The sequence below is a fragment of the Tiliqua scincoides genome, chromosome 2 (assembly GCF_035046505.1).
Source record: "Tiliqua scincoides isolate rTilSci1 chromosome 2, rTilSci1.hap2, whole genome shotgun sequence".
Classification (NCBI taxonomy): domain Eukaryota; kingdom Metazoa; phylum Chordata; class Lepidosauria; order Squamata; family Scincidae; genus Tiliqua; species Tiliqua scincoides.
This window is the reverse complement of record NC_089822.1, coordinates 267,990,597-268,014,884: the sequence shown is the minus strand read 5'-3', so window position 1 is coordinate 268,014,884 and position 24,288 is coordinate 267,990,597. Positions and strand designations below refer to the sequence as shown.

Sequence of the window (24,288 nt, the reverse complement as noted above, 5' to 3'; positions counted from 1 at the left end):
CCCTCGCAGTGCCGCGCAGCAGAGAGAGCAGGACAGCACTGCAGCGCTGCTGGCCCGGACTGGCTCCGAGGGGGCTCCCTGCAGGACTTGTGCTTCGTCCCCCCCGCTACGCCACTGTGGGGGCCGAGGAGGGTCCGAGGGCTGCGCTGGGTGGGAAAGATCGGGAGGGGAGGGGAGGGCTGGTGTTGGGGGAGCAGGCTCAAAGGCCAGCGGGGGGGGCTGAGAAGGCCAACAGCTGCCCTCCCCCGCCTGCTGCTGTCTTTGGAACCGCTCCTGGGTGGGTTTCTTTCCGGGGGGGGGTCCATCTGGGTAGGGGAACAGCGAAGTGGCCACGTGGGATGAATGGCAAGGACAGCAGGGGGGAGACACTTCAGGACCCCCCAGGCCAGACCCTCCCAGAAGGGGCGCCACAGGCTGCGAAGGACCCTTCACGAGTGTGCCCCAAACGGGCGTTTGTGAGACCCCCGAGCACCAGGTGGATGTTTGTAAATGACCTTGATAACAATGTGCCCAGCTCACAATATGGAAATATCCCAAGATGCCCAGTTCACCCATAAGGCTCTTCCCTGACCAAAAAGCTATCCCTCTCAGAGAACCAGTTAACTGTGATATTACGCCTCCAAGGGTGAACAGAAAGGTCCTAGACAAGGGCAATCAACAAAGGAGGATAAAAAGGTTAGGGTAAAAGGGATGAGTCAGAGTGCCAGAGCCCCTCTAAGGGATATCTCTGTAAACAAACTGCTGATGTGTATTGAATTGCCATCCTCAGATCAACATCCTGTACTGATAACATGCCGAATGTTGTTTTGGGCGTCTGCCTGTATGTTATTTTTCCCTATAAAACCTGCATGATTGTAATCCTTCGGGGTCCTCCAAGTGTGTGGAGGTCCCGTTTGCAAACAGTAAACGTTAAGAAGTTCTTTGAATTCTCCTGTCGCCTGTTTGATTGCCTCTCCAAAATCCAAAGAACCGCATGTGTGTGTTCATTCGGGCTCAGTTTATGGTGCCGTGACTGGGATTGGAAGGCAAGGCTCTGCAAGGATCGAGACGAAGTCACTGTAGGGGACAGCACACCGCCAGAAGATAAAATGAGTCAACTCCCGCACCCCTTGTGTGTGTCCTGGCGCTGGGTTGTCTCTGAATCTGACTGTCTCCTTCTGCGCAAGAAAGAGCCCAGGAGAACAGAACTTCACCCGCGGGAAGGTACAGCGCGCTTATGTGAGAATTCTCTGTGGGTTCCCAGGGTGGGGATCCTGAAGTTTGAAGGGAGGTTTTAGTGGGAAACCTCAGTGGGGAGGGTGATTGTGTTTGTATGACTGTACATTTTGCTGTGTTGTGTGTGTTTGCCCATCTCCGTGGCTTCAGAGCAAGGCCACGTGGTTCTCTGCCTGACTGAGTGTTGTGTGACTGAGATACGAATGAGAATATGAGTGTGTGTGTGTCAAGGCAGCAAACCCCAAGGTTTTGAAGGATTGGCCATGAGTGAGTCACTGTTTTGAGCAGCCGGTCCAGTTGAGACCCCAGGCAGGAGGCTCCCAGGCAGGAGGCCAGCCCCTGTGACAATTAAGATGAGGCACTCAGAGCCTGGGCCTGAAGGAAGAAACCTTTTGAAATGCATATTGGGTAACTTTGAGTCTCTGGGAAGGGGAAACCCCACCCTTCTGAATGGGCACATTACTGACCAGCTCAGTACCTTTCAGCAAAAGGTAATTTCCATATGTTGTTAACCAGGTCTCCTTAGTTTCAGGAAGGCATTAGACATTGAATCTTTCCTGAGTTTCAACAAGGCCCCCTCCCTTCTCTCCTCCAAAGTACTCAGTGTTCTGCTTGCCTGCCCCTTCCCCTCAGTGTTCCTGACATCTCTCCCTTTTATCTGCTTGGCAATTTCATATGATGTGTTATGTCTTCCCTTGTCTGAGAGACAAGATACAATTCGCTGTCTTGTTCATGGGTGCTCAGAATCAGGCTCATTTGAACTTAGTGTTTTTTAATGCACTTACGTAAGAACAAACTGCACTGCATGTTTGCTTAAGAAACACAGCCTGCAAGACAATATAGGTGCCCATTATATAGATCAGCAAAACTGAGTCAGTGAGACCCTAGGGGTCAGAATACAAGCTAAAAATGCTCAGAATGATTTAGAGAGACCCTAAAGTATAGTTTCCAGCTACAATAATAACCATGATTTGCTTCCTACCTATTTAGGTAACTAAAAAAGACTAATTGCAGCTGCAACCAACCTAGACAGTTGCCAAAAGTGTGTTTCTCTTTAAATACAACCTTTAATCCTTCTTAATAACTTTTGGATTTCACAGGTATGAAATGCAGGAAGTCTGTGCTTTCTGTTTCCTCCCCTCCAAGAGAAAGGAAAGCTAGAGAAACCCTCCTAGCCTTTGTGCCTCAAGGCATGCACAGAGTGCAAACTAGTAGCAATCTTTTGTTTTAACCCTTTTTTGTGTGTGTGTTCCAGCAACTAAGAAGCATTGTTCCTAGGGAACAAGGAAAAAGCCTCTAAATGCCTAACTTTGCAATGGCTATCTTTTGTTTTAACCCTTTTTTGTTTCAGCAACAAGTAAAGACAAAGAAAACAGCATTTGCCCTCCAGAGGACGAATTTACGTAATCTCATTTCCTTTACAGAAACTAAGCCCTGATGCCTATATCTGTATATATTTCAGTTTGGTTTAATACTAATGAAGTATTTCTTTTTCTAATGGAAAGATTGTCATGACAAATTCTTTTAATTCTACTTATGTTCTCCGCTTATAGACATATAAATACTAAAATGTTCTATATGTTTGTTGGATGTGTGTGTGTGGTATGAAAGAAGCGCTTTGTCTGTCTTTGTTCTTGTTTTTTTCTACTTATAGTGAAGTCTATCTGAAGTCCATATGTCTGTTGTCTTCCTTTCTGTAATAGGCCTGATATTCGTTGCAACAATTTTTTATTATTTTTGTATATTGAGCTCATTACCATTTTTGGTACCATGGTTCCTTTTTTTCTGTTTTTAAACATGTAAGAGTACTCTTATCAAATGTGCTTTATTTTCACACAAACACCCCCCCCCCTCATCCAAGAGGGAGGGAACATGAAGAATAACCCTAAGATAATTGGACAAAATGTTTTGTTCCATCGATGATGGATATTTTCAAGGGTTACAGTCCCTCAGCAAATAATCTCTTAATGTTAAGCTTTCACCCCATTGTAAAAAGTATTGTGGTGAAATTAAAATTTTGCATTCTCTTAATTCTACTTATATGTTAAGAAAAAAAAAGGGGGGGAAGAGAAAGAAAATAGAAGAGGAATGAACTGTGCAAGTATTTGCAGGACCAACTTGTGTCCTCCTTGAAGGAAAAACCCAGGTTCTCTCCAGCCCCAGGGAATCAAAAGAGTTCTGAATAAGAAAAGAAAAAAAAAAAAAAAAAAGGTCAGATTTGGCTGACTGTAGTATGTAAAGTTCATGACGTGTTCCAGTTTTCCTCTGTCTTAATGATAAGAAATTGCACTCAATCAGAGGTAGCCCTGGACAACCTGTTTACTTTCTCTGTGGAGAATGTGTTAAAACACCTAACCTTCTGTGCTCAACAAGAATGTAAGCAAAGTCAGCACAGTGTCTTCCTGCTACTGTATTTGTATTTGTGTACTGTTATTACCTCTTCTCTAGTTCCTACAGCAAACCAACCAACAAGCAGGCCACATACAGAGTTCTGTAACAACACCAGCCCTTTAAGGTTGAACAGTCCAAGAAAAAGAGAGAGGGGGAAAATAGAATTAAGGGCCATGTGGTCTGACCAAAGGAACTTTGAGCTAAGAGAAACTGACTCGGAGTACCAGTCATAGCCAAGCAACTGACATATCTCTCTCAAAACAATTGATTGTATTTTCTCAAATCTAAAGAGGACTCCTACAGTAATAGGCTATGAGACAAAGCTTGTCACCTTCTCCAGAAGAACCATACATGTACAGAGTGCCTTCATGGTGTTTTGGCAGAAGTCACAATATGTATTATTGTTGTTTATTGTTGTAAATCAATGTCTGTGTGCAGGTTTAAAGCTAGCAAATTGCCGCTATTCCAATATTGCACTCCCTGAACTGCTATTCTCACAATGTTTTAAGTTTCCTATGTTTAGTAAATTGTTGCATCTTATCTTTGTTTGAGACCAAAGCAGCTAAAAGAGTCTGAAGTATGTGCAGTATCTGAACGTTTGATATCAACAAGAGTGTCTAGGCAAAGGAGGGTGAGAAAACAAAGAAAGGACCTGAACATCTAAGATCAAGTTCACTAAAAAGTTTTGGTAACAAGGGTCAAAAATAACTTTAACCTTTAATTTATTCCAAGTGCTAATAGCTATGCTAGTTGTGTTTAACTGTTTGAGTGTAGGGGCACAAGAGACCTGCACCCTGGTGCCATCCCTTGCATCTGACATAGCCCATTTCTAGAATCAGGGGGGTGCACATACACATGATCACTTGTGGCCAGTGGTGGATTTTTCCTCCAGAGACTTGTCCAATCCCCTTTTGAAGGCATCCAGGCCAGATGCCGCCATCACATCATGTGGCAAGGAGTTCCACAGATCTATCACACACGGAGTGAACAAATATTTTCTTTTGTCTGTCCTAACTCATCTCTCCCCACACTCAATTTTGAGTGAATGTCCCCTGGTTTTGGTGTTATGTGAGAGTGCACGGAGAGCATCTCTCTGTCCACTGTGTCCTCCCCATGCATGATTTTGTATGTCTCAATCATGTTCCCCCTCAGGTGTCTCTTTTCTGGGCTAAGGGAGCTCAGGCGCTGTGGCCTTTCCTCATAGGGGAGGTGCCCCAGCCCAGCAATCACCTTAGTTGCTCTCTTTTGTACTTTTTCTATTTCCAATATCTCCTTTTGAGATGTCTCGAATGTGTTCCAACGCAGAGAAAGTGTACCCTGAAATACACTGCTTAAGAAACCACATTGACCCCTTGAGTATGTGTTTTGCTTTGCTAACTTTTCTTTTCTGCTTTATACTCAGAAATCATGAGGGCTTTACCATTATCATCTGCAGTGAGCTCCCAAAGCAGGGTCAGTGCAGCTAACTCCAACCAACACATCCACTGGACAAGCTCAAGCAAGTCCAGAGCTACGTGGACCTAACTTCCAACCAATGCTGGTTCAGACCTAAAGATGGTTCCTACCTGTGCTCCTCTGAACTGAGACAAATGGTGGAGGCAACTTGGCTGCGAAGGAGACCATACCTCTTTTCCTCAACCTGTGTACACTCACTGAAGAAAGAGATGGCAAGACAGAGGTTACACCGGCCCCTCGCCACATGCCTCCAGATGAACAGATGGAGATTCAACATGGGAGGTACAAGCTTGTCAGGTCACTGATTATACACTACGTCGCCTAGAAGACAGCTGCTGGAAGATGAAGAACACCTTGCTCACCTGATGCTGAAGAATATGTTGGAGTTGGACCTGCTGAGGGGACTCACGGCCGATGAATAATGAGCTGTTATGAGCATGTATGATTTCTTTGGATGAAGTTGTTTTAGTGTAGCATTTTTATTTCCTATTCTTTCTATTATTTTCCATTGTATCTTCAGTTTGTGATTGCTTTCCCGAATGTAATTCCAGTAACTTCTGTATTTTGTACCAAAACTTTGGATTATACCTGTATTTAGCATTAACTTAGGTAAACTTCACTTGAAAGTTGCTAGACAGGCTCTGGCACCAAGGAGCTAATATGCATTTTAGCTGACACTGCTGGCCCAGTTTACCTGCATCCTGGGTAATTAAGGAAATTCCCTCCATTCATACCTTAACTTTCACTAATTTGCTAAAATTCCACCTCTTTTCTGTCCCCCTTTCTCCTTTCTGTTTTCAGGGGGGAAAACTGATAACAATATGCCCAGCTCACAATATGGAAATATCCCAAGATGCCCAGTTCACCCATAAGGCTCTTCCCTGACCAAAAAGCTATCCCTCTCAGAGAACCAGTTAACTGTGATATTACGCCTCCAAGGGTGAACAGAAAGGTCCTAGACAAGGGCAATCAACAAAGGAGGATAAAAAGGTTAGGGTAAAAGGGATGAGTCAGAGTGCCAGAGCCCCTCTAAGGGATATCTCTGTAAACAAACTGCTGATGTGTATTGAATTGCCATCCTCAGATCAACATCCTGTACTGATAACATGCCGAATGTTGTTTTGGGCGTCTGCCTGTATGTTATTTTTCCCTATAAAACCTGCATGATTGTAATCCTTCGGGGTCCTCCAAGTGTGTGGAGGTCCCGTTTGCAAACAGTAAACGTTAAGAAGTTCTTTGAATTCTCCTGTCGCCTGTTTGATTGCCTCTCCAAAATCCAAAGAACCGCATGTGTGTGTTCATTCGGGCTCAACCTCATGGAGCAGCCAGAGGGCATCGCCCCTCCTCAGCCCCGGGGGCGTAGCTCGAGGGGGTGCAGAGCACTAAGTCTTGCAGGGAGCCTCATCGCAGCGTGCAAGCAGCCCCCCCCAGTGGAGCCATTCCAGGAGGGGGAGCAAAATGGAGGCCAATGCCCAGAAGTCCTCCCCAGAAGGCCTACACCTCCATTTTGCTCCCCCCACCTGGAATGGCTCTGAAGGGGAGGGGGAGTCTCCCTGCCAAATCTGGGGCTTTGCACCCCCTCCTGCTACACCACTGAGAAGTGTCAGTGTCCCCACCATCAGGCTGGTCTCCCTGGCAGGCTGTGCATGGGGGCCACGTCCCAGACAGTCTCCTCCTGCATGAAGCAGGATCAGCAACTCCATAGCCTGCTCAGGTAAGGGGCAGATCCGGGAGAGGAGAGAACGTGCCAGCAACTGCTTGGGTGCCTCTTCCTTCTGGCAGGCCTCACAGGCCCTCTCCCCTTTGACCCCGTGGCCCAGCTGCCCCTCCTGGCAAAGGGCCAGGAAGGGGGGCCAGAAGGGGGGGTCACTGCACAGCAGGCGGATGGATCCTGCTGTCCCAAGACGGAGCAAACGCGTGCATGTCCGAACTCTGGCCACAGAGATGGGGCTGCTCTGGAGTTTCCATTCCAGCTGCCTGGGGGAGGACTGATGTTCCCCTTCAGCACTCGGTGCTTTGTATGGGGTGGCTTCTGTCCTGGTAAAGAAAGAAAAGAGGGAAGGAGGGATGCAGGCAACCAAGGGGACTGAGGTGGCCAAACACCTCACAGGCAGCCAGCTGCTCTGCTTTCCCAAACACGCTGCAGGGAACTATCCACAGGCTCCACCCGAATGTCGCTTTTCAGACTGAGGGCAGCGGAGCAGGAGGATCTTCCGCTGGAAGCTGGGACGTTATTTGTGAGGACACATGTTTTGTTTTCTCCTCCCAGGGTCCTCAGAGGAGGTGGCTGTGTGCTTCGCAGAAGAGGAGGGGGCTCTGCTGGGTCCAGGCCAACAGCCTCCTCACAGGGCAGTCATGGAGGAGGATTGTGGGACTGAGGCCTCTCCAGGTAAGGGTGCCTTTCCCCTTTTGGTGAGTGGGCTGGAAAGACACGAGCTGCTCTTCTTCCTGTTTCTCACTGTCAGGATTGCGCCACAGAAGTGGGGCGTGTGGGGCTGGAACCTGCACCCTGAACATCTCTGCTGTGCCTCACAGTGACTAAGATGAGCCTGGCCGACTGATGTTCTTTGGGGTGAAACGGCAGGAACCAGAGAACAGAAACACTGACGTCAGACAAGATGGAACACAGATAGCTTTTGCAACAAAGTCCATTCATATATTGAGAGATAAGGCCAAATGGTCAGTTTTGAGCAAAATTGTTACAGTTCAACTCTTTAAATTGTATATGTTAAATGTATGAAATTGCCTAATTTGAAAAACTGGTGACTTGAAACTCACCAATCAAATGTCTAAACCTATCCCCAGCCAATGAGAAATGTACGTGTCTCAAAGAGGGAACTCAAATTGTAATAAAAGAGAGGGATTCAGACTGGAGAAAAGTTCTGACTCTCACATTCACTCTCCATGCTTGGAAAGGAATCCCTTGAGACGCTGGTTGACAGGAATGGAATAAACGCTTGGAAATTATCACCTCTTGCCTACTGAGTTTGCTTTTGGAACCTTGCAACAGCATCACCAGGCCAGAGCAGTGGCCACAAAAGACTCTACACCAGGCTTGAGCAGCTAGGAGGATCTCTCTCTCTCTCTCCTTGGTCAGACAGCTCAGCCCCACAGGATCCAAGTTTACTCCAGGATGAAGTTAAAACAGGTACAGGAAAAGTTTCCTCTTCCAGCTCAAAGCCTAATCCTTGTGACATGCAGTGTCCCGTCCTGTCCCCCCACTGCCTCTGGGAAGCCCAGAACCAACAGGGAAGGCCTGGTTGTGACGCTGCATCTTCCCCAGGCCCCATCAACCACCAGCCACTGGGGGAAGCCCTGACAGTATGCAGGTGATGAGGCCCACCATTTCATCTGTGCTCCGCAGGGTGGGTTCTTCTTCCCCAAAAGGGGCCTCGGAGCTCAAGGTAGGAAGGGGTCATACATTCCTCTCAACCTCACGGCAGTACTTGCCTTTGTCACAGGGGTACACCTGGGGAGGGCTGCAGATGGATCCCTCAGCCAGCTTATCTATCTCACCCCAGCTCAGGGTTGGTGCACCCTGCCCCATATCTCCTGTTCCCTTCTCCAAATGCCCACTCATGCCCTTGTCTTTCTGCTTTCCAAGCTTAGCTGTTCCTCCCTCCCAGCCTCCGATTCTGCCAGAGATGGGGAGCTTGTTACAAGGATCAACCTGGCAAGTTGGAAGGACTTGTCTTGTCACTGCCCTCCTTGGAGTCTGTTGGGCCAGAAAAGGCCAGAGCTGGACAACTAACCTCACCCAAATAATGGCAGGGCCTCCCTGGAGAAGGTCCCCCTCAGGATTACGTCACTTTGGCTGGCTCCAGAATTAGAGGCTCTGGTCTTTCAAGAGAAGGCTCCGCTTCTGCCCACCAGGAGTGGCTGGACACAGTGTCTTGAGGTCCAGCCCGCTTGTTCCACTGCAGGAGCCGACTAGAACCATGGACTGGGGGGCAAAGGCAGTGGAGGGCTTGCCCTGGTGCTGGCTGGATCTCAAGGGTCTGTGGAAACCAGGCCCCCTCTCTGGGGCTGCCTCTCCTTTCCTTGGGACTTTGCCCAATTCCTCCCTCCCCTTGGCTGGGCCCTTCCTCCTAATGTCACTGGCCTCTCCTTTCACACACTCTTGCTCCTGCCAGTTGTCCCATCCCCTTCTCACCACTGGGCTCTCCCCAATCTCTTGCTATGAAATTCAGCATGCTCTGACCTCACAATTTACTCCAGTTATCTCCACTTTTGAAAGAGGGTGAGGTGAAGGAAGACCACTGGAAATAAGGCAAGAATTAGGAGCCTCAAAGCACCTATTCCACCTAAAGTGATAGAAGGGATAGAATGACAGCCATTTATGCTATCAGTAAGTTTAATAGGGGATGCTCACATGAAGCTTAAAAAGCCGTTTTTCCTGTCTGTATGTGAAAACTGAAAAAATTGTCTCTGGTTTGAAAACTGCAAGCAAGCAAAATTGGCAGCATGTCAGAATGTTCTCAGCAGAGCAGAACATTCTGATAAGAATACAATTTGGACAAAGGCACTTGTTTTAAACATAAGGGATGCAGGAAAAACAACAGGCCTTTGTTTGCAAAGCAAACAGATAAGAGAGAATGTCATCTCAGAAGAGAAAAAAAAATCTGAAACCACAGGACATTATTATTGGCTTAAGCTAAAAAGCCTTATATGCATATAAGTAAGCAATTACACAAAATCTCATAGAAATATCAAAGGAAATCACTAGTTGCTTATTTCTACTTATTCTTCAATATTTTAAAACCAGTTTTGTCCCTAACAGGTGTAACCAACATGTAAGAGGTATTATAAGGAGTTTTAGTTGCCTAACTTCATTAAAAGGGTCTAAGAAGACATAATAAAGCCATTTCAGGTTAAAATCATAAATCAGTTTCCCAGAGAAAAAGCAAAGACAGCAGTTTTTATAGCTGAGCCTGCAAACGCCTTATGTCAATGGCACAGTAAGTTGCATTTCAAAGTTAGATAAAAATTCTTAGTTGGCTCCAGAAGCGGGGAAAGGAATGTCATGAAGATGGGAGAAGTATGAGAACACGCATAGGTTTGCAACATTGTTATACAGAAAGGTTTGGTAGGTCCGTTTGGCAAGTGAAATGGAGTTTTTCTTGAAGATACTCGATTTGGAAACAGTTAGAAAGGAGATAACCGAATACCATGAGAAAGTTCTAAAAAGCTGACAGAGCAAAAGGTAATTTGGGTTAAAAAAATGAATGAGTGTTGCAAGGTATCCCCAGATGTTGCAGGGTTCAAAAGCAAACTCAGTAGGCAAGAGTGGTGATCAATCCAGGCCTTTATAGTAAATCCATCAACGTCTCAAGGGATTCATGTCCAAGCATTGAGAGTGTGTGTGAGAGTCAGAAGTGAGAAGACGAGAAGCCCAGAGCGCCCTCTCCAGCTCTCTTTTATTACAATGTGGGTTCCGTCTTTGAGACATATTCTCATTGGCTGGGGATAGTTCCAGACATGAGATTGGTGGGTTACAAATCACCAGTTGTTCAAAGTAGGCAATCCCATACATGCATCATATACAATTTACAGATTTTGAGCAGTCAGTAGGTGGTACTGCAATTTTAATTTTGCTCAAAACTGACCTCATCTCATAACTATCTTCATGACTTTCTTTTCGCCTTCATTTGTAGCCCTTGAAATGCAACTTACTTGTCGTTGAAAAAAGTTTGGGGGCTCAGCTAAAAAAAAAATTGCTACCTTATGCTTTTTCTCTGGGAACCTGACCTTTGATGTGAACTGGAAATGGCTTTGATGTGAACTGGAAATGGCTTTGTTATATCTTCTTAAACCCTTTAATGCAGTTAGACCACTAAGACTTACTTCAGATAATGTTATATGTTACACTTGTTGAGCTCACCAAAACTGGGCTAAAATGCTGAAAAAACTTTATAAAACTTTACCTACATGCATATATATAAGGTCTCTGAGCTTGAAGCAATGATACTGAGTGTGTTAAAAAAAAGACCAATTTTAAAATAACAAACATTTTTTCTTCTTCTTTGGAGAACAAAGGCCTGTTGTCTTGCTTGCACAGTCTTATCAAAATGTTCTGTGTGCTAAGAACATTTGCAGCATGTGGCCAATTTTAGCCAACCGCTTGAAATTTAAACCAGACAACAATTCTTTTTTTCCTGTAGTTTAACTTACAGACAGATCAGAAACATGCTGTTTACGTTTCAGGTGCTAAACGTAATAAATCGAATCGGCCTTTTCAGCCACACTAGACGCTGTTCCAGAACCACCAAAAAAAAAAGTTTGGACACCTCTGCACTAGATGTTCCTAGTGCTCTATGCTTATTTCTACTGTTTACATTCCTATTGCCATGCCAGCCACATTCCATTCATTATCAAATCCAAAGAAATGCAAAACATCCAGCAAGAAAACAAAACTCCAAAGCAAGCAATGAATGCGCCAAAACAGAAACTATATTCAGGGATGGTTGATTTGTAATCCACCGAAATTTAAAGTTATGAAATTGTAATTATATTCTCATATATCCATAGCAGGCTCAGCAAATCTCCTCCAAGGCTTCTTCTCACATCAATAAAAAAGGGAAAGGGGAAGCCTCCCCCCCTCCTCCTCTTCTCCAGGGCAGAGAACCAAATCAGGCAACCAATTAATCAGTCAATGCCAGATACACACAGCAAAGTCTTTGTGGGTTCTTTGCTGCAAAGTCAGGCTTGAGTTCACACTGAAGCTCTTTCTGCACTCCAAACATTAATATTGTTTTTCACCTGTGTGGATTCTTTGATGTATAGTGAGGTATCTATTTGTACTGAAGCTTTTTCGACACTCCAAGCATATATATGGCTTCTCCCCTGTATGGGTTCTTTGATGCTTAGTGAGGACTCCACTTGCACTAAAGCTCTTTCCACACTCCAAACATTGATATGGTTTCTCACCTGTGTGGGTTCTTCGATGCACAGTCAGGCTTGAGCTTAGACTGAAGCTCATTCCACACTCCAAGCATTGATATGGTTTCTCACCTGTGTGGATTCTTTGATGGTTAGTCAGGCTTGCTTGGTGAGTAAAACACTTTCCACACTCCAAGCATCTATATGGTTTCTCACCTGTGTGGATTCTTTGATGTTCAGTCAGGCTTGCTTGCTGAGTAAAACACTTTCCACACTCCAAGCATTTATATGGTTTCTCACCTGTGTGGATTCTTTGATGTTTAGTGAGGTTTGCTTGACAACTAAAACTCTTTCCACACTCCAAGCATGTATATGGCTTCTTCCCTGTATGGGTTGTTTGATGCTTAGTGAGGACTCCACTTGCACTAAAGCTCTTTCCACACTCCAAACATTTATATGGTTTCTCACCTGAATGGGTTCTTCGATGCACAGTCAGGCTTGAGCTTAGACTGAAGCTCATTCCACACTCCAAGCATTGATATGGTTTCTCACCTGTGTGGATTCTTTGATGTTTAGTCAGGCTTGCTTGCTGAGTAAAACACTTTCCACACTCCAAGCATCTATATGGTTTCTCACCTGTGTGGATTCTTTGATGTTTAGTCAGGCTTGCTTGATAACTAAAACACTTTCCACACTCAAAGCATTTATATGGTTTCTCAGCTGTGTGGATTCTTTGATGGTTAGTGAGGCTTGCTTGATAACTAAAAAACTTTCCACACTCCAAGCATTGATATGGTTTCTCAGCTGTGTGGATTCTTTGATGGTTAGTGAGGCTTGCTTGATAACTAAAACACTTTCCACACTCCAAGCATGTATATGGCTTCTCACCTGTGTGGGTTCTTCGATGCCTAGTGAGGTCTCCACTTGCACTAAAGCTCCTTTCACAATCCAAACATTTATATGGTTTCTCCCCTGTGTGGGTTCTTTGATGCACAGCCAGGTGTGAGCTTTGACTGAAGCACATTCCACACTCCAAGCATTGATATGGTTTCTCACCTGTGTGGGTTCTTCGATGCTTAGTGAGGCTTCCTTGCTGTCTAAAACACTTTCCACACTCCAAGCATGTATATGGCTTCTCACCTGTGTGGGTTCTTTGATGCATAGTGAGGCTTGTTTGCTCTCTAAAACACTTTCCACACTCCAAGCATTTATATGGCTTCTCCCCTGTGTGGGATCTTAGATGTGAAGTCAGGCTTGAGCTTACACTGAAGCTCATTCCACACTCCAAGCATTGATATGGTTTCTCACCTGTGTGGATTCTTTGATGGTTAGTGAGGCTTATTTGATAACTAAAACACTTTCCACACTCCAAGCATGTATATGGCTTCTTCCCTGTATGGGTTATTTGATGCTTAGTGAGATCTCCACTTGCACTGAAACTCTTTTCACACTCCAAACATGTGTATGGTTTCTCACCTGTGTGGATTCTTTGATGTCTTGTAAGGTTCCATTTCCTGTTGAAGATTTTTCCACACTGAGGGCATTTTTTCTTCCTCTTTTCAGTTTCTTTCTGTGGACTGACTGGGAGGATGTTCAAATTGCCACCCTGACAAGCACCAGATTTATTTCTCCCTTTCTGTGTCTGGTTTCCCTCCTGCTTCCTTGATCTTTCCTGATGCGCAGTTCTCTCCCTTGTGTGGCTCCTTTCATGGAAAGTAAGATGTGTGCTTGTGCTGGTAGTTTCCTCATGCAAAGGACACATATCACTTCTCCTTACTTTGGAATGTTCCTCTTCGATCGGGAGTTTACGGAGACAAACAACAAGTTTTCTCCTCCAGGCAGGGGTCTGTCTTCCCTCCTCCCTCCCTGATCCATCTTGATTTCTAGAAGTTTCTTCCTGTACTTCAAGCATGGTAATATCCGATGACTTCCCACAAGGCTCCCTCAGATCCTCATTGACTTGTCCACCAGTTCCTGGATTGGAGAGGGAATCCTGATTAGCAGTGGACGTGTTGAGGAGGGGTGGCCATTTATGTCAAAGAAGGGGTAGAATCTAGCAGAGCTGAGATGGAAGGCGGGTCTGCCCCCAACATAGAATTTCTGTGGGTTAAACTAGCAAGCCCAAGTGGGATAATAGTGGGGGCGTGTTTCTCCCCAACTTAAAGCAATTTTAAAAAATTTTTATAATGAAGGTAACCAGTATGTTCCTGCTGCTATCCAGATCTTTCAGTCCAAAATTCTTTCTCATTTGTTTTATGGTGCCCCAATTTGGATTAAAGTTATTAATATGGATATTGATCAAATCGCAGCATCTTTTTTTCGTAGAATTCTAGGGATTCCAAATTTAATTCGTGTTACCACAATTATCCTAGAATTAGGTATCCATCTTCCAACAACTACAGCCTGGTTACTTACTTTTAAATATTGGCTTAAACTGTTTTTAAATTCTCATTCCGGTTCCTTATTATATGATTTGTTAAGAGATTCTTATTTTTTTTCTTGGTTTCGGTTGATAGAAAATAAACTTGCTTCTCTCGACCTCTCATTAGAGTCCCTGGCAGATATGAGTCTTTCAAGAGCATATTCATTGATAAAAGACAAGCTCTTAGCATTTGAATTCAATTATCTAAGTAATAGTCTCAATTCTGTTTGTTCCCCTCTTTCCCTTGGTTTGGCCCCATCCTTTAATCATGCATCTATTTATTTTTATACATTAACCAATCCGTTACATAGACGAGCTTTTATGTTAGCTCCCCTCAACATTTTCCCCTCGGCAGTTCATTCTGGTCATTTTTTAAACATTCCACTGGAGAAAAGGCTCTGTCTCTTTTGTCATGAGACTCCTGATTTTTTGTTTCATATACTCTTTCTTTGCCCAGCACACTTTGATATTCGGAATCATTACCTTGATCCTTGGATCCCTTTTGACCTTATTCCCTCTGGTATTATTCTCTCCAAATTTATGAGTGATGTTTGTGATTCCTTAACTACAGCTGTTGCTGGTTATTTATCTGAGATCCTTAGTTAGAATTTAAATAATTCTAGTATTTTGTTTAAATTGTTGAGTGTTATGCAAATTGTCATGTCAATTGTAAAGTACAATTATTAATCGTTTGATATGCCAATAAAGGTTTCAGAAAGAAGTGGGGGCGTGTAATTGTCCTCTGGACCAGAAACCAGAAGGGGACCTTGAAATGAGGAAACAGATCAGGGAGCTATCAAGGAGGGACAGGGTTGTAATAATGGAGGACTTCAAATTTCCTCATATCCACCAGGTGAATTCATGTTCTGGTCATGAAAGAGAGACCAAATTTCTTAACATGCTAAATGACTGTGCCTTAGAGCAGCTGGTCATGGAGCCCACCAGAGGACAGGTGACTCTGGATTTAATATTGTGCAGTACTCAGGGCCTGGTTAGAGATGTAAATGTTGCTGAACCATTGGGGAACAGTGACCATGCTGCGATCTGTTTCAATATGCATGTTGGGGGAAGAGTGCCAAGCAAATCTGACACAAAAACCCTTGAATTCTGATGAGCAGATTTCCCTCAAATGAGGAGGCTGATTAGGAAGAAGTTGAAAGGGAAGGTAAAGAGGGTCCAATCTCTCCAGAGTGCATGGAGGCTGCTTAAAACATCAGAAATAGGGTCCCAGGTGCAGTGTATACCACAAAGGAAGAAGGGCTCCACTCAGTCAAGGAGGTGCCCACATGCTAAGCCAACTTAGAGAGGCTTTAAAGGGCAAGGAAGCCCTTCCGTAAATGGAAGTCTTGCCCTAATGAGGAGAAGAAAAAAGAACATAAACTGTGGCAAAAGAAATGTAAGAAGGTGTTACGGGAGGCCAAGAGAAACTATGAGGAACACACGGCCAGCAGCATTAAGGGATATAATAAAAGTTTCTTCAAAGATGTTAGAAGCAGGAAACCCGCCAGAGAAGTGGTTGGCCCTCTGGATGGTGAGGGAGGGAAAGGGGAGATAAAAGGAGACTTAGAGATGGCAGAGAAATTGAATGAATTCTTTGCATCTGTCTTCATGGCAGAGGACCTCGGGCAGATACTGCTGCCTGGACAGCCCCTCCTGACTAAGGAATTAACAGCACAATGCTGTCCACACTTCCCTAGTCGTTAGCTCCACTGACTCTAATGAGACGTACGTATGAGTAGACATGCATGTGATGCATGAGAGATGTGAGGGTAAACAGAATGCCGGATGCAAGGGTTGGGGGACATGATTAAGACATACAAAATTAAGCACAGGATGAATAGCGTGGATAGAGAGACGCTGTTTTCCCTCTCACCCAACACCAGAACCAGGGACATCCACTAAAGTGTTGGGAGAGTTAGAACAAACATAAGAAAATATTTATTTACCCAACACGTTATTAGTCTGTGGAACTTCTTGCCACATAACATGCTGATGGCATCTGGCCTAGATGCATTTAAAAGGGGACTGGACAGATTTCTGGAGGAAAACCCCATCACAGGTTACAAGTTATGATGGGTAGGCACAGTCTGAGATTAGTTGGTTGCTCATTATGAAGGTCGGGTAGGAATTTTTTTCTGTCAGCTGAAATGGCTGTGGATGGCAGTTCTCCTGTCTACCCCAGACCGGCAAGGGAGGGAAGGTATGTTCAGAAAGTTCCATGGGTTAAAAACTGGTCACTGTGTTTAAAGTTGGACAAGTTAACTTTAGTTAACAAACCTAGTGCAGTTTGTTATCTTTGTGGGGAGGTGTGAGGGTAAACAGAATGCCAGATGCAGGGGAGTTCCAACAAGATGCAAGTATCTTGTGTGCTCCCTGAGAAATCTGGTGGGCCGCTGTGAGATGCAGGAAGCCAGACTAGATGGGCCCTGGGCCTGATCCAGCGAGCCTCCTCTTATGTTCTTACTGCAATAGGGAAGTGGAATCTCTAAAGCGTCTAGAGATGTGTACTCAGAAGTAAACACCACTGGATGCCATGGCACTGACTGACCCCCTTGAAAGGATGCACAGGATCACACTCTGCTCAGAGACCTACTCTCAATGAGCTGTTGTGCAGAAGAATCACAATTATGGCTGCTTGGCCTGTTGCAACCTGACCTAATCTTGGAATGGAGGTAGTGGACGTTGTTTCTGTGGAGAAGTCACAAGAGGAACACCTAACTCTAGACTCTCGCAGGCCTATCAGCACCTTTTACGTCGTCATGTGAATGCTAAAACATGGCTATTTTGTGCTGTAGGGTCTCCCGTGCACAGTTTCATTCTTAAATGGCATGTAGAGTCAGCTGAGCTCAACTGCACTGGAAGGAGAGGAGCTGATTTCCACAGGCCGCATCTCGCATTATCTCACATTCTGCTGCCTTTGGGACAGTGAAGGCTTGTCCCCAACCAAAAAATGAGCCGAGGAAGAAGAGGGGAGAAAAGAGGTCAAGGCCAAATCTATAACCAGAACCTACCTGGGCATTTCTAGGCCCACTAATGGTCTCCTTTCCTGCTGTGTCATTCCTGCTGCCGCTATTCTTCCCCAAAGCCCAGTCCCTAAGAGAGGAGCTGTAAGGAATTGAAGAATGAAGTTGCAGATCTCTTGACTAAGGTATGCAACTTGTCCCTCAAAACGGCCACGGTACCAGAAGATTGGAGGATAGCAAATGTCACGCCTATTTTTAAAAAGGGAAAGAGGGGGGACCCGGGAAACTATAGGCCGGTCAGCCTAACATCTATACCGGGTAAGATGGTGGAATGCCTCATCAAAGATAGGATCTCAAAACACATAGACAAACAGGCCTTGCTGAGGGAGAGTCAGCATGGCTTCTGTAAGGGTAAGTCTTGCCTCACAAACCTTATAGAATTCTTTGAAAAGGTCAACAGGCATGTGGATGCGGGAGAACCCGTGGACATTATATATCTGGACTTTCAGAAGGCGTTTGACACGGTCCCTCACCAAAGGCTACTGAAAAAACTCCACAGTCAGGGAATTAGAGGACAGGTCCTCTCATGGATTGAGAACTGGTTGGAGGCCAGGAAGCAGAGAGTGGGTGTCAATGGGCAATTTTCACAATGGAGAGAGGTGAAAAGCGGTGTGCCCCAAGGATCTGTCCTGGGACCGGTGCTTTTCAACCTCTTCATAAATGACCTGGAGACAGGGTTGAGCAGTGAAGTGGCTAAGTTTGCAGATGACACCAAACTTTTCCGAGTGGTAAAGACCAGAAGTGATTGTGAGGAGCTCCAGAAGGATCTCTCCAGACTGGCAGAATGGGCAGCAAAATGGCAGATGCGCTTCAATGTCAGTAAGTGTAAAGTCATGCACATTGGGGCAAAAAATCAAAACTTTAGATATAGGCTGATGGGTTCTGAGCTGTCTGTGACAGATCAGGAGAGAGATCTTGGGGTGGTGGTGGACAGGTCGATGAAAGTGTCGACCCAATGTGCGGTGGCAGTGAAGAAGGCCAATTCTATGCTTGGGATCATTAGGAAGGGTATTGAGAACAAAACGGCTAGTATTATAATGCCGTTGTACAAATCTATGGTAAGGCCACACCTGGAGTATTGTGTCCAGTTCTGGTCGCCGCATCTCAAAAAAGACATAGTGGAAATGGAAAAGGTGCAAAAGAGAGCGACTAAGATGATTACGGGGCTGGGGCACCTTCCTTATGAGGAAAGGCTACGGCGTTTGGGCCTCTTCAGCCTAGAAAAGAGACGCTTGAGGGGGGACATGATTGAGACATACAAAATTATGCAGGGGATGGACAGAGTGGATAGGGAGATGCTCTTTACACTCTCACATAATACCAGAACCAGGGGACATCCACTAAAATTGAGTGTTGGGCGGGTTAGGACAGACAAAAGAAAATATTTCTTTACTCAGCGCGTGGTTGGTCTGTGGAACTCCTTGCCACAGGATGTGGTGCTGGCGTCTAGCCTAGACGCCTTTAAAAGGGGATTGGACAAGTTTCTGGAGGAAAAATCCATTATGGGGTACAAGCCATGATGTGTATGCGCAACCTCCTGATTTTAGGAATGGGTTAAGTCAGAATGCCAGATGTAGGGGAGGGCACCAGGATGAGGTCTCTTGTTATCTGGTGTGCTCCCTGGGGCATTTGGTGGGCCGCTGTGAGATACAGGAAGCTGGACTAGATGGGCCTATGGCCTGACCCAGTGGGGCTGTTCTTATGTTCTTATGTTCTTAACCATTCCAGGTGACGTCCTGTTGCCCGGCACTAATACTTCAGCCTGAGGTAGAAGCCCAGTTATCTCTGCACCTCTGGAAAGGGGAGACACTGAGACACACACCTTGGAAGACGTGGCTGTTTACATGCAGGCTGGGTAAGGTGGCTCCTCTCTGCAGAGCAGACACTGGGGCTGGGTCTTCCCTGCTCAGTCACTGAGGGGCTCCCCCTACTCACCTTCCTCAATTCCTTCTTCTGAGAGCACCAACCTTCCAACAAAATCTCTGGGTCTTTCGACTCAGGCAGGGGTGCTGGAAAGATCCTTCTCAGCTGCAAAGTCCAGCGGATTTTCTTATGATTTTTCTTGCCTCAGCCTCTGTTGAAACCAGCAAAATGCTGACAGTTAAAGAAATAAAACACAATTTTAAATATATAAACTGAAGATGCAACATGAAGTAAACATACACCAAAGTCAAAAAGTACCCGACCCCTCCGTTTTAGGTCTAAAATCCTGTCCTCCAGTGTCTCTACCTCATCCTGCTATTTTTGGCATTGATTTCAGAGATGAAGGCCCCTTCTGGCCCTCTCTGTTCCAGCCTTTCCGCTCCCCGTATCAAAAACCCCTCACCATCGAAACAAAGGCACCCAAGAGCAGACCAAGAGTTCAGCATGCAATTAGCAGTGGGGGAGGGGGGATTTTTGCAGTGTGCCTTCTCGGCCCCTCCCCTTCCCCTCCACTGGCTGGGCTGTAAGCCTGGGCCTCCCTCCCCACCTGGGGGCTTCTTTCCACCCCTCTCTGCTCAAAGCTTTGCAAAGTTGCAGATGTTTCCAGGCTACTCAGGGAGGTCACTCTCTGCAGGACATACACTTGGAGCTCTTCCCTTGTCCTCCTCACTGCCTCCTTCTGGGGCTCAGCTCCTTAATGGACTCTCTGCTCCCTGGACCAATCCCAGATGCTGGAAGGATTCCCATCAGCTCCACATCCATGTTTCGCTCTTTCTTTCTCCCTGGTGGATCTCTGGAAAGGGAAGAGGTCCAGGCTTTGGATGGGAGGGCTCCTGACTCCCCAACTGGGATGGCCTCACTGCTGGTCCCAGCGGCTGGAAGGAGTCTCCAGGCAGCCCTGCCTGCTCCCCTGGAGTCCTGGGGGGAGCTCTTCGCGGCCCTCCAGCACTGCCCAGATGCTCCCCGCTGCCTCTGCCAGCCCCGCCCGCCAGGCTGGGGGTGCTGCAAGTGGGGCCGGCTGGGGGTGGGAGAGATGCTCCTTCACCCCGCCTGGGGCATCTCGCGGATCTCCATCTTGGGCTCCTGGACTGGTTGGGAGCCGCTTGTTCCCCCTACTGGAGGGTCTTGCCTGGGGGGTCCTCGCGACTCCCCCCACGTGCTCCTGCTGCTCTTGGCCCCCTTTCCCTGCCGAGGGGCCCGCCTCGCCCCTTCGCGCCTGCCTTCTCCAGGGGCCCCCGCAGCCCCCGCCCCACGGAGACAGCCCATCCCGGAGCACAGCCCTGGAGCCTGGCATCCCCCCCAGATTCCCTCGACCCACCGCAGACCTGGGACTCCTCCCGGACCCCCGACGGGCCGCCAGCTCCGGAAGCTCCGGGGAGGCTGCAGGCTTTCCGGATGCGGGAGGCGAAAGTGCGGAGGAGGAAGGGGCTGCCCCACTCCGCCCCCAGTGGCTCCGCTTAACCCTCGCAGTGCCGCGCAGCAGAGAGCGAGAGCAGCACAAGCAGGTCCAGCGCGCCCCTGGCCCGGACTGGCTCCGAGGGGGCTCCCTGCAGGACTTGGTGCTTCGCCCCCCCCGGCTACGCCACTGTGCAGGAGGCTGCCCGGCCCGCGAGGCTTAACAGTAGCGACGCCGCACTGCTAGAGGCGCAAATGGGGGGGGGGGAGCGAGTGGGAAAGCCCTCCTGCGCCGCCCCGCTCTGCCTCCTCCACCACCTCGTGCGGGTCTTCAGCCCCTCTGTGGTCAGCAGTGGTGGGGCTGAGCTGAGTGGAAAGGGGGGAGTGCTGGTTTTGGGGGAACAGACTCCAAGGCCGGCCAGGGGAGGGGCTGAGAAGGCGAACTGCAGCTGCCCCCCCCCCGCCTGCTGCCTTCGGACCTGTCCTGGGGGGGCGTCGATCTGGACGGTGGAAGTGGCCACGTGTCAGAGGGATGGAAGCAAAGACTACAGGGTGGGGTGGGGGAGACACCTTAGGGCCCCCCAGGCCAGAAGGGGTTCGGCCACATGCAGCGGGGAGGCACCGGACACGGGTGGCATCTAGTCCTCTCGTGCGGTCCCTGAAGCACTCGGTGGGCCACTGAGATGCAGGAAGCTGGACTCGGCAGGGCTGATGTCGGAGGCGCCACAGGTTGAAAAGGATCCTTCCTGAGTGTGCAAAAGGACTGGCACTTGTCAGATCCCTGAGCACAAGTCGGTGCTTGTGAAATGACCTCCCTGCTGTAGTGAAAGGGCATCGCCCCTCCTCAGCCCCAGTGGCGTAGCTAGAGGGGGTGCAGAACCCTGGGTTTTGCAGGAGCCTCAGCGCAGTGTGCAAGCAGCCCCCTCCCCTCTGGAGCCATTCCGGGCGGGGGGAGCTGAACAGAGGCAAAAGCCCAGAAGTCCTCTCGCGGACACTCCCAGAAGGCCACCTCCATTTTGCTGCCCTCCACCTGGAATGGCTCTGAAGGAGAGGGGCTGGGGCTCCTTGCCAAATGTAGGGCTTTGCTCCCCCTCCAGCTACGCCACTGATGAACCAGCAAAATGTACCATCACATTTGTCACCCTGACAGGCAGTGAAACAGTGTCAGGGCCGCGTTCCAAACTGCTTGGGTGCCTCTGCCTCTTCCTTCTTGCAGGAAGCCCTGCAAGGACCACTGCTAATGGTCAGTCTGCTGGAGGAAGCAAGATTAGCAAGCAGACTTGGCCAGGAGCCCAGAGCATTCTCATCCCCAAGCTTCCCTTCCACTTCATTTTGCACATTGAGGTCCAGCCTCATTTGTTTGCCATTCTGCAGCTTGCCCTGTCCCAAACCTTTTCCTGTAAAAGGCCCCAGTCAACCTGGTCCCACTTCCAAAGACTGGGGCTTCTCCAGATGATTGGAAAAGGGATAGAAAAGGCCAAAACATGTCACAGATCATACCATAGCCTTTCCTCATAAGGAAGGTGCCCCAGCCCAGAAAGCATCTTAGTCGCATCTTTTGTACTTTTTCCATTTCCACTATATCCTTTCTGAGATGCGGTGACCAGAACTGGACGCAATACTCCAGGTGTGGCCTTACCATCAATTTATACAACGGCATTATATTAGCTGTCTTTCTCAATACCTTTTCTAATGATCCCAAGCACAGAATTGGCCTTCTTCACTGCCGCCACACATTGGGTCGAAACTTCCATTGAGTCGTCCACCACCACCCTAAGATCAGACAGCTCAGAACCCATCAGCCTATATGTAAAGTTTTGATTTTTTGCCCCAATGTGCAGGACTTTACACTGACTTGCATTGAAACTCATCTGCCATTTTGCTGCCCAGTCTCCCAGTTTGGAGAGATCCTTCAGGAGCTCTTCACAATCTCTTCTGGTCTTCACCACTCAGAAAAGTTTGGTGTCCTCTGCAAACTTGGCCACCTCACTGCTTAGCCCTGCCTCCAGGTCATTTATGAAGAGGTTGAAGAGCACTGGTCCCAGGACAGATCCTTGGGGCACACCGCTTTTCACCTCTCTCCATTGTGAAAATTGCCCATTGACACCCACTCTCTGCTTCCTGGACCTCAACCAGTTCTCAGTCCATGAGAGGACCTGTCCTGTAATTCCCTGACTGTGGAGTTTTCTCAGCAGCCTTTGGTGAGGGACCATGTCGAACACCTTCAACACACCACTGTGCAGGAGACCGCCCTCCTGTCTGCCCGGCACTGTGGGGGTTAATAGGAGCGACTCCGCACTGCTAGAGGGGCGAATGGGGGGGTGAAGCGAGTGGGGAAGCCCCCCTGCACCGCCCCCTCTGCTTCCCCCCTCCTGCGGGTTTCAGCCCCTCTGTCTGCAGCCCAGAGGGGTCGAAGGGGGTCTGGGGCTTCGCTGAGTGGGAAGGATCGGACGGGAGGGGGGAGCACTGCTGTTTGATCTGCTGCTGGTGGGCTCCCTGCAGCAGGGCCTGGGAGAGGGGGGTCAAGGGAGCCGGGCCCAGGGTCAGAAAGGGGGCCAGGAGCCAAAGGAGGGGCCCAGAATTTCCTGGGATCTGACCTTTTCCTGTCTCTGCGCATCATGCTGGGGCACAGCCATGTGCATGCATGTTGACTGCTGCTGCAAGCCATGCAGACGGCCCAGGGTTTTATCCAGGACCCTCCTTAACACAGTATCAGATCTGGGAGGAGACTGGCCTGCTACAGCAGCTCTCTGGCTTGTGGATCCGATCACCAGTGTAGAGGATCTCCGGACCCGGCTCTATAATGAGCTCTACTCCGTGTCTGATCAGATTCATCACGAGTTTTCTGCCACCATCGCTCTAGACACCTGCCCTGCCGCTCCATCATTCGCAGCTCCTCAGTAAACCAAGGAGCCGCTCCGAGTCTGCGACGTGGCAGAGGTCGCTCCGGAGCAATCTCATCCACTGCCCTGGTCATTTCCCCATTCCAGAGGTCAACCAGGGCCTCAGATGAGAAGCCAGTCTTGGCAGTGGGAAAATCCCCTAGAGCCCTCAGGAAACCTACAGGATCCATTAGCCTCCGGGGGCGGACCATAGAAAACGGGCCCCTGCCTCTGCGGAGGTACGAAGTCCCAACAAGCCTAAACCTTACCAGAAAGTGATCTGTCCATGACAACGGAGTGATCTTAATCTCCTCCACATCCAAATCACTGCCTCTGTGTCCAGCTGTGAACACCAGGTCCAACATGTGTCCTGCAGTATGTGTGTGGGGGGGGGGCCAGATCTTCTGGGACAGGCCCATTGTCATGGATATGTACAGTTCAGGCCTAGTAGCATTGCAAGGTCTGAACCAAGCTAAAATAGTAACAAAGAAGTGGCTTGCATTTCCTAGCTGCTAGGATTTACATCTCAATGGAAGGTGATTATGTAGCACCTAGGCAGCCAGAAAGATGCCCATCAAAGATGGAATGCAGCTGCAGATCTCCAGGGGGAGGCTCCAGGGGGAGCCAGTGTAGCTGCTGGAGCAGTGGTCCAGCTGAGTCCTAACATCTGGCCCTCAAACCACTCGGGCCGCTGCATTCTGCA

The 24,288-nt window shown here is 47.9% G+C and overlaps 1 protein-coding gene and 1 long non-coding RNA gene across 2 annotated transcripts in view; one reads left to right on the top strand and one right to left on the bottom strand.

Annotated features, from left to right (window-relative positions):
- Window positions 1-20,695, bottom strand: part of LOC136640524 (uncharacterized) — an 89,018-nt gene extending 68,323 nt beyond the window's left edge. The window contains 4 exon segments of the mRNA XM_066615682.1: window positions 10,783-10,796; window positions 11,821-13,914; window positions 19,321-19,459; window positions 20,634-20,695. Of these exon segments, the coding sequence (XP_066471779.1) occupies window positions 10,783-10,796; window positions 11,821-13,852 (2,046 nt within the window). The 5' untranslated portion in view covers window positions 13,853-13,914; window positions 19,321-19,459; window positions 20,634-20,695.
- LOC136640541 (uncharacterized) lies at window positions 287-8,017 on the top strand. Its single transcript, XR_010793799.1, has 3 exons — window positions 287-6,051; window positions 7,331-7,450; window positions 7,527-8,017. It is a non-coding gene; the product is annotated as an uncharacterized lncRNA (long non-coding RNA).
- Window positions 20,696-24,288: the final 3,593 nt, after the last annotated feature.